General features: G+C 33.5%; 1 protein-coding gene across 50 annotated transcripts in view; it reads right to left on the minus strand.

Moving 5' to 3' along the window:
* ANK2 (ankyrin 2) overlaps window positions 1-16,159 on the minus strand; it is a 675,434-nt gene that overhangs the window by 172,923 nt on the left and 486,352 nt on the right. For all 50 annotated transcript variants that reach the window (XM_032292510.1, XM_032292509.1, XM_032292511.1 and 47 more), the window contains 2 exons: window positions 7,689-7,787; window positions 4,962-5,060 (listed from right to left, as the gene is read on the minus strand). In XM_032292510.1, coding sequence (XP_032148401.1) covers window positions 4,962-5,060; window positions 7,689-7,787 — 198 coding nt within the window. The remainder of the gene's footprint in view (window positions 1-4,961; window positions 5,061-7,688; window positions 7,788-16,159) is intronic.

The following is a 16,159-nucleotide window of genomic DNA, read 5'->3' on the forward strand; positions in this document are numbered from 1 at the left end:
TCCTAAAAGATGGGGAAATGTACCATACCTATTTTCCAAAATTTTGTTTAGCTTCTCATGTTTGGTGATGGTGTCTATTCTAGGATCCAGTGTAGCTTTTTTATCATGTAAAAATATACATTATATAAACCCATTTGTTTTGTAATAATAAAAAATGGATATTTTAAGACAATTTGCTTTATTAGAGTGCTCCTTTTGATTTTAATGATTTTATATTTAAAGAATATATTTAAGTATCTAAAGAAAAAATTATATGAGAACAAAAAATCAATTTTTTTGTAAAGAAAATAATAAGGGGGAAATTCTAAATCCAGATTTCCTTGGTGGTAACAGCAGGATCAATTTTTTGAACATTTTGCAGGGAACTTATAATTCATAAAAAATATTAAATGAGAAATTCCATCTTAAACCTTTTATGTGGATTCTACTTTAAGAAAATCAGCTTATTTGGACTGGAACAGGATTTGAGTGAGAAGAAAAAGGAACTTTAAAAATTATCCTCTGGGTTCTGCAGAGAAGGTAAAATTGTTATGGGAACTATGAGAAGCAATGTTGCCTGGGGACGAAGTCTATGGGCAATTAAATGAGCCATGTGAGTCTCAATTTGTCCTCAATAATGACAAATTAAAGGAAGATCAGAAGAAATAATGTATAAAACACACTAGAGACAATGCCTGGCAGCTAATGTTGTTACTTGTATTAATATTAATGTCTACTGTTAGAAATGGTTGAAATACACAACAAAGCTAAGACTTACGCAGGAAGAGTATACATGCATATATTCATCCTCCAATCATATATGTGCAAGGTATTATGCAAAATCCTGAAACTATAAAGAAGTGTGAGAAAAAAATTATCTGCATATAGACGGATTTTTTGTTTTGTTTTGTTTTTGCAATCAGAGACAGGCAAATTATAATAGGTAAAAAGTCAACAAAGAGTGCTAAATTATTTAAAGAAACTCATTAAATTCTGAGAATATTTAAAAATTTTTTTCTAAGTAGAGTTTCTTTGATAACAATATAGAATTTGAACAATTTTTTAAAAGTTGTGTCTCTAGTTAACAGACTTGCAGGTTATAAAAGTGACCAAACAAATGTCCCATACAGCTTAGATAGACGTCACCCGAACATCACTTACATAGGATTATTTAGAGGATAAGACGCCTAGTAAAGATTTTCTGAAAGTGACTGTGTTTTCAGAAAGCAAAAAATCATCTTCAAAGCAAATAACATTCCTCAACTCTAGTATTTGACCTCTAGCTTGATTATTCCGGCCCCATGGATGAGACCTCCAGGCCACTGAATCCAGGATACCAAAGAACCAAGCCACAGAGCTAAGAGAGCTACATGGTCAGGGCAATACTTAAAATCACGCCAAGAACTGGTTCAGCAGAGACCACACTGATACCACTGTTGAACAAAGAAACAAAAATAAACACTTGTTCACTGTTACTAAATCAATTACACAATACCATTTAAAGTACTGAAGTTGATCCTACTGGTGTTCTGGAACTCTTAATGAACTAAGGACACTCTCTTATCAAAACTGGCACCGTGTCATGTAGAGGTAAGGCTCACATGGATCTCACAGTTTATATGTAAAATGCAGAAAAATCCATAAGTGTGTATTTCTCCATAACCTACAATTCCAAAAATTTTACTGAATATATTCCTTGAAAGTTTTTTCAAAAAATGTGTTATCTTCTTAATTCAAAAATAATTTTAGCAGTCTGTTTCCAAATAACTCGGAAGTTTGCCAAAGGCATAGTACTATGCAGCTGTCAATGTTCCTATAATTTCAGACTATTCTGCATCTCAATGCTTTAAATTATGTCCTTACAAAGATGTGGAAGAAGGTATCACTTGAATACAAAATTCAGACATTATGTTGTACATTCAGGATCCCTATGTTGTTTTTCTGGTTCCCAAAAGGAAGAAACTGTTTAACTGCCATGAGCATATCTCCCATCCATCCACTTGACACCCAATATTGTCACATAAAGAAACCTGTATCTTCCATAAGACAGTACTGAGAGGAATAATATCTGCGGGGGAAGTCACATCAGCTCTCAATGGCCCTGAAACCATCAATTTTTGGATTGGCTCACATACAGGGACAAAATAATCAACCCTCTTGTATAAATTCATGTATTTTAATTTTAATCATCATATTAAAAATATTCTAAGTGATAATTTTTGTCTACTATTAATAATGGGTACATACATTCAGTACAGGAAATAATGTCATAGTCCTTATCAAATGACTTAGAAAAACTTTTAGAAAAATATTCTAAAATTTGATCATTAATTTTTCTTACTCTAAAACTTTCTCATAATATGAACATGAGTTTGAAGCTATTTGTCAGAATTCCCTGGAATATAAATCTTAAATTGAGCTAATAGTATAAATTACAACTAGGATTATTTTAATGTCTTAATAATGATACAAACCTTTTAAGATCTGTTATAATTTGGCATGATTATACCTTATAAAGAAAAGCCTCATTGACTCTGAAAGCAAATTTTAATTAAACAGTTTTAGCTTGCTCTCCTTGAAAAGCCTCCGAAGCATATATATTTCTAATAACTACTGTGTAATAACTGGTATCATAGCTTTAACAAGCATTTACCTTGCAGCATTTACCACTAGTCAACTTCTGTAACATCCCTATGTTCAACTAGTCATTTTGAGAAAAGTAAAATATGTTATTTTCATAGATTTTAACAGCACCAATGTATAGGTGAATTTCCTGTCAAAGTCAGGAGACTCTCCAATGAACAACTGAATTTAACCAGGCTTTCATTTTCATGCTTTACTAAGTGCATTATTGATTCAGTCATGTAGTTGAATCTATACTTTGTGAATCTTACTGCAATATCTTACACCCAGTTTTCCCTCACATTTGCTAAAGCAGTAGTTCACAAATGTGGTCCCCGGACTAGTAGCATTAGCATCATCTGGGAACTTGTAAAAAACGAAAACTCTCAGGTTCCACTCCAGAACCAAATCAAAAACCCTGGGGTGGAGCTTAGAAACCTAGGTTTTAACAAGCCATGCAGGTGGTTATAATGCAGAACCTCCATCTAAAGCAAAAGGATGTTCTCTTGATATAAGGAAAGGCTTTCCAGTATTTGGATAGCTCAAAAAACTAAAAATAGAACTACCATTATACCTAGCAATCCCACTACTGGGTATCTACCCAAAGGAAAAGAAATTGGTATATCTAAAAGACACCTGCACTCTTATGTTTATTGCAGCATTATTCACAATAGCAAAGTCAAGGAATCAACCTAAGCATTCATCAATGGTTGACTGGATAAAGAAAATGTGGTATATATACACCATGGAATACTAGGCAGCTATAAAAGAGAATGAAATTACATCCTTTGCAGCAACATGGATGGAGCTGGGGGCCATTATTCTACGTGAAATAACTCTGAAACAGAAAATCAAATGTAGCATGTTCTCATTTAGAAGCAAGAGCTAAACAATGAATTCACATGGACATAAAGATGGAAATAATAGACACTAGGGACTCTAAAAGTGGGGAGGCAGGAGAGGACTGAAGACTGAAAAATTACCTATTGGGCACAATGTTCACTGTTTGGGTGATGGGTTCACTAGAAGCCCAAAGCTCACCATTACATAATATATCCATGTAGCAAACATGCACATGTACCCCTCGCATCAAAATAAAATAAGTTTAAAAAAGAGAAGAAAAGTTTTTAATCACTTATGGTGGAGCAGTAGCTTCTGCAGGGACCTTTCCCTCCAAGCTTAAAATGCTATTATACTTTATAGAATATACAGATGTCCTTTACACATGGTACCAAATTATAAAAATTTCATCTAATAAGGGTTTTAGACTAAGGCATATTCTCAATACATGTTAAAACATTGATGTGTATCCAACTAAACATCTGAGTTGTACGGGAAAAAATATGACCAATTAAAATAGCATGATATTACAAATATAAAAATATGTCTTACCCATCATAATTTCAACAGATTTTTCCCAAAATTAAAATCAAAGAAAATAGGGCTGATTTAACCATTGCCTTTTTTTTTTTTTTTTTCTAGATCTAGAACTTGTGCCATCTATGGAACTAGAGCCATGCCTAGGTAATGAATTAATGAACTATGTAGTTAATATGTATTCCTACACAATGGCCTATAAAGGCAAGCTGGTGAGGTTATCCCAAAAGACAGATGGAGCAGAACTGGCTTATTTTGTTAATATCCTCCATGGTGTAGTCTGTGTTATTAGAGAGGCAAAAGAGAAAAGCCTAAAAATAGAGAGAATGAATTTTATTATAAAGATATATTTTTCAATCCCTACATGCATACACTATATGATAGATATCAAGAGCAAAGTTTTGGGCAAAACAACATTTTCTCCCCTTTTCCACCAGAAAAAAAGTGGGGGGGGATCAAGATTATAGTAAAATTTTAATTAAATAATTATTATTTAATTTTTTTCTTAATTTCATTTTAAAACCACACATTTCCTATTTATTATTAGTAAAGCTAACATTAGGGGTGTAAAGTGACCAAAGTAGTGTGATTCCCACCTTATAGCAGATTTCCCACTAAAATGCAAATCTTTCGAGAGTATTTTAAATTTACGGAGAGAGAATACTTTTATAGAGTAATGTGAAACTTGCATGAATAATTCATATTTCACAGATGTCACTGTCATTCTGAAAAAAATAACTTTATATTCTTTTGAAAAATAGAGACAATGATAGACTTACATTTGTCACGTGTTAAGTTACATGAAAAGGGAGATTATATGTTGAAAAAATAAATTTCATCATAGAAGTTAATAAAATAATTTGGCTAAAATAAACAACAAAGCATTTATAATAAATTTATCAGCAGAACAGCTACCTGAATCAACTTCACAACACTGTTACAATTTAAATATATGTACATTAGGGAAAATCTGAATGTAATACCTGAGACTGTGCATTAATATTGGCTCCTTCCTTAACAAGAACTTTGACAACTTCTGCTTGTCCAGCCAAAGATGCAATGTGAAGAGCAGTATTTCCCTTCTGTTTTGGAGAAACAAAATAGAAATGTTTAATGTTTCTGTATTTTGTAGAAATCAAAATGTGCAGGTATTTTCAACTTTGCTAATCATTTTAACTGATTAAAATTTGTTATTTTATCAAGATAGTAGACCACTTATGAAGGGATTATTTTTTACCATAAAAAAAACACACACACAATTGGCCACCTCATATAGTGTCTTCCTTTTCTATTTTCACAATATTGTTATAGTATTAACGCAGAATGACTGAGTTTTCAATGAATCAAAAATTTGCAGGGTGTGTTTGTGTGCATCTGTGTGTGTCAATATCTCACGAGATTCATGGAATTTAATCAACAACTAAAGAACCCCACTGCAAAGAAATATTAACTTAAAAAAAAGTTTACTGAATCATTGGGTTTCTTTCACCTTGCAAAGAAATCTAGGAGTTTTCAGTGGTAGAGAAATGAACTGCTTACAGTTGTGTTTGCGCCTACTAGGGCACTGGGGAATATGTTGCGAATAAAAATAAATAAATTTCACATAAATCAAAACATTACCAATAATTTTCTACCATTTGCTACATCGAAATTTATCATCTACAACACCAGCACCAATGAAAAATAATTTAAACCTTTTGTGAAAATAAAATTGAGGCCAAGAGATTAAAACTGCCTGTTATGTAATTAAAATAAATAACAAAAAGAAAAAAAAAAAAAAAACCACAAAGAAAAACAGAAACCAGTCAATTCCAAGCCATAACGTTTGGACTCTAGTTCTCTTTCTGCTCTTTCTGTCTCCAGCTCACTGTGGGAGCATTAGCCACTCACTTAATATTGGATGGCCTCAGTTTCCTTCTGTTTAAATGAGATTTTTTTTTTCTGGGAAATTCTACAATGCTAATCTATGAATAAAAGTAAACCTAATTTTTAAAATATCAGTAGAGTTTAGAAGAAAGGAAAAACAAAAATAGTAATAAACACTTAAGCAAACAAAAATAATTGGCTTAATGAAGACACTATATTAACATGTGCAACTATATACCCTCTCACACCAGTCAGAATGGCTATGGCTATTACCAAAAAGATAAAAAATAACAGATGTTGGTGAGGTTGCACAGTGGCAGTCTCAAACTCCTAGGCTTACTTGAGTGCTGCTCGAGCTACAGGCTCCAAAGTAGCTGGGATTACACACGTGAACCAGTGCACTGGGCTTCAAACACATATTCTTTAAATATTTGTTTAAAACTTATTTGATGTGCCAGAAAGAAATGTTAATAAAAATACTTACTCTCTTTTTATGTTCAGAGTAAGAAATTTATTTCATATAGAGAATTCACATGTTTACTTCTGTGGAATTGCCAGACAGTTGTTAGTTTTTGCTTTTTAATTTCTGCTAGAATTGCTGTTTACTATGCTATAAGCTGAACCAATGTACACTTTGGGAGTTATGCATGAGGTGTTAGAAATCCAGGTTAACTGGTCATGTTTCTAATTTATTCTTGTCCTTTTTTGTTTGTTTGTTCACTCCAGATTAGACTAATGTCCCATCTAGAGACGAGAGTGTCTGACTTCTCTCTCTGCATCTTCCACACCCACGTTATCACACTCTAGGCTTGGTCAGCAGGCTTGGCTCTGATTTTTTGGAAAAATTGTATTTTTCCAAATAAAATTTTACCTTCCAAAGACAAAGATTGTTGCCATTGATGATATTTTTTAAAATGCCTGTTGTTTATGAAATGAATCCTCAACAAATTCAAAAATGTTTCAGCGAAAGCAACATCAACAAGGAACAATTTCTGGTTTACCAAGTGTCCTGTATATTTCTTTAAAAATGAGTCCAATTTCCTTACCAAACATATTGTGGTGATAAAATCTAACATTACCCTAGTAATTCAATCCATGACCCCAAATCTCTTTTCTATTAGAGTATAAAGGATTCTGCATATTCTAATACCAAACTTAATGAAAACATTAAAAATTACTTGTTCATTCCATAGAGAAGTTTCCCACATCAGTGTATTTTTTAAAAATAAATTAACCTTAGGAAAACAGTTGCTATTGTCTATAAAGTATTGTGTTAATCTGTTCCTCTTCGTGAATCAAAGGGGGAAATACAAAACATTAGAAACCAGGTTTACAGATGTTTCAGACTCATGTCCCATAAATACTTAAAAGAAACAATACAAATTCTGCAAAGTTTAATGGAGAAGATTTCTATCTTAATTCTGCACGTCAAGAATCTTGGTGCTCTAACCAACCTCTGAAATCTACAAGAGGAAAAAGAAGCTTTAAGTAGGCGAGGTGTGGTATTTCACGCCTATAATCCCAACACTTTGGGAGGCTGTGGCAAGAGGATTGCTAGAGCCCAGGAAGGCAAAATAGCAAGACCTTGTCTACACTAAAAAAAATTTTAAAATTAGTTGGGCATGGTGGCGCATGCCTATAGTCTCAGCTACTCAGGCAGCTGAGGTGGGACGGTCACCTGAGCTCAGGAGGTGGGGGTTGCAGTGAGCCGTGATTGTGCCACTGTCCTACTGCCTGGGCAACAGAAAGAGACCTTGTCTAGAAAAATGAATAAATATAAATGAAATGTTTTAAATAATTTTCTCTTTTCTAAGGAAAATAAATTCTACCAGCATGAATATTACCTTAGTGGCAGAATCCACAGAGGACCCTCTTCCCAGCAGTTCCTGCACCAGCCCCACGTGGCCTTCCTTGGCAGCCAGATGGAGAGCGTTGAGTCCATTCTGAGAGAAGAGACAAACAAGCCCTTAATAAGTGAAGTAATGAGGGAAACAGTGTCCTGATCCGACTCAAGCATATAACCCAGAGAATAGACAGACTCTGATCTCTTCTTTTTTTTTGTTTTCCTTTTTGCATTAGAACCTTGAATCCATTAATTTAAGAGAGACTAATTTCAGTATTTGGATTCAGAGAGGCAATAAGTATTCAATAGAAACATGGATTTGGCAACAAAGTTTTCAACAAAGTTTTTTCTTAAACTAAGAAATTTTAACAAAGTTTTTTCAACAAAGTTTTTTTTTTTAAACTAAGAAATCGCTACACTAAAAAATCTCCTTTTTTAAACTAAGAAATCTCTTAGTTTTTTTTTAAACTAAGAAATTTCAACAAAGTTTTTTTTAAACTAAGAAATTTCTACATTTTTCAAATGACTTAAAGAGGACAATTTCATATCATTTACTGTACCGACACAAAATAAAATTATGTCCACTTTCTGGAACATGCACAGCTTTAGATTTTTTCGGTTCTTTTGTATCTCAAAGCAGCACTATGCTAAGTGCTATTCACACTTAGGAAGAAGTACTCTCCACCTCCGGGGATTTATAGACAACAGTTATACTTTGATTAATATTATAACTAATTCTAACTAACAACTCTATTACTCAAAATACTGACCAACAATTTGGAAAAAACTTAGAAAAAAATTAATATAATTTTAAAAATCAAGAACAAATTTTTAAGAGGAAAATCTTAATTAAACCTGAAAAATAGTAGAATATTAGTTTCTTCATCTTCAAAACAAAGATTAAAGTCTTCAACTGACACAGTAATAAAGCTTAAACAGAGCAATGGAAATAAAGTGACAGTTTAACAGCTGGTACATGGTGCCAGTTATTAGCTTCCACAGCCCACTTGTCTTATAGAGATGGTATTCTAATATTGATACTGAATAATTTAACATTTTTCACATGCAAATTGAAATACACTGTTTTATACATATCATATAGACCCAAGTAATGCTATAAAATGTTATTTCATGAAGAATCTTAGAAGCTAATCATAAATGTTTTTGGATATTGGAACAGAATATGGAAATTATTTATATTACATAGATTGTTATAGAAGAGTACTTATCTAAGAATGATTGTGATCATACTCTAAATGTAAAAAAGAAAAAGTTGTACTAAATATGAAGTTTATAGAAACTGTCCTTCTTCTTACATTGTGACATTTAATAGTAATAATATTTAATTTTTAATTCCTGACCACTGAATTGAAATCAGTCAGTAAAATGATCTTATGATTCTAGAGTCAGAGAACCAAGACAATCTTAATATTCTTGATAGGGCCTCCAAATTTAGAGGCAAAAGACATGACAATGATATGTAATATGATCAGATTTATAGTTCAGGGATGTGCTATCTACTAGGCTTCTATTGAAACATTAATTTATGAGGTAATAATTTTAACATAATTGGGTGAAGCTGTATGAAGGTACAGATACACTTCCAGCGATGGTCTACATATCTATCAGTTTCACTATGCCAGGTTATGGACTCATTTCTAGCAATGATTTAAATATCTCTCAATTTTATATATACCACATACTAAATGGGAAACAACTTAAGCAAGCTGCTATTGAAAACTCATTGATATTGACTTTATGTAAGTTAATGTTGATAGAATAATACAAACTTAGTCTTTTGAAACAATCAGCAAATACTTATTGAACTCTTATTGTGAGAAAGATATTGGGCTTTGCAGACTGTAAGTTCAGGACGTGGCATTTTTGATACCATAACTTCAGAATAATGTTATTTCTATATAATATCATTAAAATGACTAAAAATACCAGACAGATTTAAAAAATAAGATGATAATGCTACTCTGAAACAACCACGTGCATATTAATCAATCCTAAAGAACAAAGTTATCATTTTTGCTTAGCACTTCTATCAAATTTTATAAAGCAATACCTTAACATTTTGTTCATAATCAGATTTATAATAACCTCTATTCACTATTTCTTTTGATGATTTTATGAAATATTTTCCCCAGTGACTCCTTGTCTATGATCATATAAAGCAAGTGGATGAAACTCCAGGTAGAACAGATAGCCAATAAAAATTTTCATGAAACCATTTGAGCGTTTCTTACATATACAGGAAAACCACAAAGGAGTCCATTTGGAAAAGGTGAAGAACAGATTCAAGAAGATATGGCTAAACTTACATGAAGGTTAAATGTTTGCATCATCATCCATTAAACTGTTTTCAACTTATTATAAATTCATAATTAATACAAACATTAGTTAATCCACAGCATTTGCTAGGTACCCACTAAGTGCTCAGCTCTCAGGGCTAGGTTCTAAGAAAGAAGTAAAGGACACATTATGTAATTTTTATCCCCATACATATTGGCCCCCAAATGCTTATTATTAAACAACTGAACACAGTAGCACATAGTGTCAATAATTTTATTTTCAGATATCTGGCTTTCCTGCTTTGCATATGTTATATGTTGAATTAAGGGTCTCACAGTCTAAGTCTTTTGCATATCAGAAGACTACAACTAACTCATATAACATCTTTAATTGTATGAAAATGTAAATATTTGGGAGAAGGCAATTAAAATATATGAGTTTTTGAAAGTTTTTGAAAGAAGTCAGAAGAAAGAGAGAAAATGGGCACATCAAAAGGCAGTAATTGCGAAGGAAAGTGAAACTTGGCCTCGCAGTTCTCACCACTGCACTGAATGCACTTCCATGTCACAGGCTCCCCTAAGCCAAGAACTCTTCCCAAGATGAAATACGTGCCATATGTGTTACACAAATAGTTGTAAAATATTACCACAGTTTTACTCCGCCATTAGTATAAATGACATTGGCACAAAGAATTATCTATACAATGAAGAAAAATTCAAATTAAAAATGAAAATGATTAAATTACATGTTCTCTCTCCATTCTCACTTCTTACACCCATGTATCTTTTATCTGCACTTTTCCCACCTCTTCCATGGCGGCTTCTCTAAACTAAGCATATTTATTCACTGTGGTGGGGTTAAGGATTTATTTAGTTTTTATGAAGATCAGGAAAAGCAAAGCAAACAATGTGCCATCTTTGTCAGACTCAGATTAACTGAACTGACTGTGTCTTTGGCTGGTCTCCACAGGTTTCTGACTTAACAAAGTAAATCCAACCATAGGTGATCCAAGAGGATATCTGTTTTATTAGTTAGTTACTCTCAGGTCTTCAAGGGTTTCTTTTGAATTCCCAAATAATTTTTTAATGCAGTATTTACTAAGCCTTCATTAATTTTAAAATGTTTACAATGAGATTTGAAAGTTGGCAGTTCAGGTCATTGATCATTTCATAGTGAAAAGACTTGGAATAGAATGCTTTGAAGATGTCGCATTATATAGTCCACATCGGGATGTCCATGTCTTCCATAGTGGGTTCCCGTCCAGCACCCCTGGATGGCAGCTCCCTTTTTGGCCACTGATCTTTTCTCCCTGTCTGCAAGGGTTTTTTTTGTTCTGTTTTGTTTTGGTTTTTAATCATACAATTCCTAAAATATAGAGAATGACACTGAATATGGTAGCAAATTAGCCTGGGAGAAGAAAAAACTGTAAAAAATGGTCTTTAAACTTTAAGATTAAGAAAAATGAAGAGGTTATGAATGCTGAGAAACAAATATTTGATGAATAAAAGAATAAGAAATGTAATGACATAGGAATCACTATTACATTTTACATTTTATGTATATTATATTACTGTATATTTTATTATATTTTACAGATGATGACACTAAAATTCTCAGAAGTCAAGTGATTTGCCTCAAAGATCACTACAACTTATAATAGGAAGAGCAAACAATTTAAACTTAGATCTATCTGATTTCCAAACTATACTTTTTTATTTAAAATAAATGCTAAACTAGTATTTCTGACTGTAGGTCATGAAGTATAAACTGGTCATAAATTCAATCTAATGGACTGCTAATCAGTATGTTTCAAATCATGAAGTAGAATAAAGAAAAATAGAAATGAATATAGTCTTGTCACTGTGGGTAACAAGATTGATTTTGAGGGGTTTTTGGTGAATTTTTTTATGCACACACATGTCTGTGTATGTTTGTACATGCAGGCATGCTCAGAATTACAAAAAAGCTAAAGAAGTTTAGTCAAGACCTGAGACAGGCAGTCCTCCTGGGGAAGCCAGGTGTCCTTTTAGATCAAATAAATAAAACATTAGCACTCACAAAGATCACTTAAGGGGGTATAATGGACATTCAGAAATGGTTTCGTTGTACCTAGATGATGGGTTGATAGGTGCAGCAAACCACCATGGCCCATGTATACCTATGTAACAAATCTGCACGGTCAGCACATGTATCCCAGCACTAAGTTAAAAAAAAAAGAAATGGTTTTGTTGGTAGGCTTATTTGAGTTTTCTGAATATAATTTTCATTTTAGATGGGTGTTGTGATGCAAATAAGAGGACTGATAATGGGATAAAGCAGAATTCTTCATTTTGAGAATATTGGCTAAATTATGTCCACATTTGGGGCTCTGCGAGGGAGAGTGGCAGAGTGGAGAACATGGGCATTGGGCAACAGAAAGTCTGAGCTCCCATGCTATCTCTCCAGTCCTAACAATAGGATTTAAGATTTCTTCAATAATAAAAAAGGGAAATGTCCTACTCTGCCTACCTCAGATAGTTATTTGAGAGTATAAAATAGTGTAGGTTAATTCTGTTTGTAATTTCTTAAGTAATAAACAAATGTCAGGTATTATTTCCTAGTGAGATGCAAACAGTAATACATGTGTGTACTCCTGCTCTCCCCTTCCAAACCCCTGCCAATGTTCCATCACTAACATTTGGCTAAATGTGATGAGTTGAATTGAGCATTTTTGAGATCAACATATGTTTACCTAGGCTAGCAAATGTATTAATTTATGCAAAAGTAATTTATTTTTTAAAAGCATTTTGAATTAGAAAGTAGATAGGTCAAATGAGCTTGGTTTATTAGTAGTCATCCTTGACAAAAATTCAAAGAGCTGCTTTTCTACTATTGAACATTTCAACTCTCCAAATTTATTTATTTATTTTATTTTTTGCGATAGAGTATTGCTCTTGTGGCCCAGGTTGGACTGTAGTGGTCCAATCTCGGCTCACTGCAACCTCCACCTCCCAGGTTCCAGTGAATCTCCTGCCTCAGTCTCCTGAGTAGTTGGGATTACAGGCATGAGCCACCACACCCAGCCTGAACTCTCCTCATGTAAATGCCATTTTCATACGATCTCTCATCTTTAATTTTTATAAGATTATATAGGTAAATTACTTCCTCAGTAGTTAGCCTAACATGTATAAAAACAAAATATTTATATAAGGCTCAAAGAAGAAAAATTAGTTGAACTACTTATTATAACAGTCATAGTTTAAAGGGATGTAAAAATTAAATTTAAAAGTGAGCAGCAAATCATTTAAATAATAGCTAAAACGTATCAGAGTTTATTCTTCTGTGTCAGGCTCTAAGTGCTTGATTGCATTAATTCATATAATCCTGAACTGAACATTATGAGTTATGAACCACCTGGTGATTCTGGCTCAGACAATGCACTTTTAAACCTCCTCCTCTTCACCCCTCCCTGGCCTCCACAACACAAAAATCAATGGTCTCTGCATTATAATCCTATTTCACTTTCTTTAGACCTCAACTTCTCATTAGCTCTTTTTTCTAATAGAAAATATCTCCATCTCTAAAAATTATTTCTTTTAGGTTTCTAGATTTAATGTCCAAATACATCAAAATTAGAAAAGAAAAACGATTAAAGTGAATTCTATAATGTTATGGTGTCAAATCCATGCCAAATTTAGCATTTAAAAGTGAATTCTAGGCAGGTGCAGTGGCTCACGCTTATAACCCCAGCATCTTGGGAGGCTGAAGCAGGAGGATTGCTTGAGCCTAGGAGTTTGAGACCAGCCTTGGCAACATAGAGAGTCATGTCCCTACAAAACAAAACAAAACAAAAAAATAGCCAGACTCAGTGGTGTGCACCTGTAATCTCAGGTACTTGGGAGGCTGAGGCTGCACTCCAGCCTGGGTGACAGGGCAAGACCTTGCCTCAAAATTAATTAATATTAATTAATTAATTAATTAATTTTTTAAAAGTAAATGCTAAGTACAAATGGAGGAAAGGGTTTAGAATGGTTTTCCCCTTAAGTTTTTTACAGTAACAAAATTCTATGGTTCTAAGATCAGATGACAAGTAATGAGAATCTAATTTCTAGAAGTTTTTAAAGATATAATCCAAAAGACTAGGTCTTATTTCTGCATGTTTATCACTGACTTATTTAACATTTCATTGAACTCATCTTCAAAGAGGGCATTAAAAACCTGAACTGTCTCCCACTAACAGAATTTATCAAGGTTGGCAAGCAGGAGAAGGAGTGTATATCATGAAGCAAGAGAATTCTCTAGTGAGACAGCCAGAAATGACCATGCCTCCGGACACCAAGGGTGAGATCCAAATTAAAGAAGAAAGAGGTGGCAAGACCTCAAAGGAAAGGAAGCAAGAAGGGAGACTAGAACTAAAGAAATCCCACAGCAGATTCCAGTGTGTGTCTTATCCTCCTGCTTCTAATGAGGCACAAGTGAAGAAACATTTTTGAACAAAATATTATACTCGGATACAACATGATACAGAGTTTTCAAATTAATAGAAAAAGGGATAGCTTCAATTCAATAAATAGTAACTGAATTCAAGTATTCACATACCAAAACATTTGTTGATTATTTATTGCATGCTAAACATTGTGCTAGAAACCAAGTCTATATTTCAAGGTATCCATATAAAAGTTGGGTAATATTATTAGAGAATTACAATGACTTCTGATCTCCACATTTTTTACAATTTTGATTAAAAATAAGCCAAATTTGGCATACTGGATTATGTGGGGAGAGAGAGGAGGGAGCATTAGACAATAAAAGTTTCACAGAGTTTTCTAAATAACACCCTGGTATTCTGTTTTTCATCATTATAAAATGATTTGTATAAATGACATTTGGTATTCAATTTCAGGTATGTCTGCGACACACAAGCTGGCTTAGTCACTTTATCCTCTCAGCAGTCATAAAATTTGGATCTTTTCACCAATTTATTAAATTTGTGTATTTCCTGTTTATCTTCCCAACAAGGCTTTTCATGGGAAATGGTCACATCCTATTCCTATTGGTAACCTCTACACTTAATATAGTACCTGGCACAAAAAAAGATGTAATTAAATAATCTTTGTACAATAAATGGGCTAATTAATAATATGTGCAGTATGAAAGTAAACAGGAGTTTGCTTAAATCATCCAGGTACTGTACATTTTGTCAGCAAATTGCAAGTCAATGCATGAACAAATCAAGTATAAGTCTGGGCATGGTGGCTCACGCCTGTAATCCCAGCGCTTTGGGAGGCGGATCACAATGTCGAGAGATCGAGACCATCCTGGCCAACACGGCGAAACCCCGTCTCTACCAAAACTACAAAAAAATTAGCCGGGCGTGGTGGTGCGCGCCTGTGGTCCCAGCTACTCGGGAGGTTGAGGCGGAAGAATCGCTTGAACCCAGGAAGCGGAGGTTGCAGTGAGCCAAGATCGCGCCACTGCACTCCAGCCTGGTGACAGAGCAAGACTCCGTCTCAAAAAAAAAAAAATCAAGTATAAATATATTCATTTTCACAAATACAATCAGGAGACATTCACTCTCTGAGGCCCAAATTGGTTACTGTTAACATATACAAGACGAAATTAGATTCTGAAGGAAGGACTTACTTTAAATAGCCTTTGTTCTTAAGAACTCAGAGTTCTATGATAATTTTAAAATTTTACATGTTTATTTTAGTGCCAATCTAAAAAAAATTAATAGAAGCATATTCTGGACCATCTGGATAATCATGTTTACTTAACATTTGGTAATTTTTTGTTCTTGGTCATGTTTCTGATTGTGTTGATGTCAAGGAATCACTTAAAGGAAACATTCAAATTTCAATGCAGTTTTTCTCAAAGTGAGACACACAGATGTATTTTCTTAGGATACCACAAGAAGTTTCCCTCTGTAAGTAGAAGAAATACTGCTTTAAGAGATGGTTTGTAAACATAACTTGATAATATGTGAGTCTTTCCATCTAGAAAGCAGAGTGGATGCTTAAGGAGGCATAACTAGAACCTTCCTAAGTATTAGAAGCTTTCCTATATCCCACAGGACTATAAATTATCTAAAAGAAATTATGACAATTTATTAAGAAACTTTATAGCCAAAATCAAAAGGAACATACTTGTTAGTACTTGTTCAGAATTTGTGCATCCAGCTACTCTCAGGTGGGA

The sequence above is a fragment of the Sapajus apella genome, unplaced genomic scaffold, assembly GCF_009761245.1.
Source record: "Sapajus apella isolate SASKATOON/1434 unplaced genomic scaffold, GSC_monkey_1.0 scaffold27, whole genome shotgun sequence".
NCBI classification, from domain to species: Eukaryota; Metazoa; Chordata; class Mammalia; order Primates; family Cebidae; genus Sapajus; species Sapajus apella.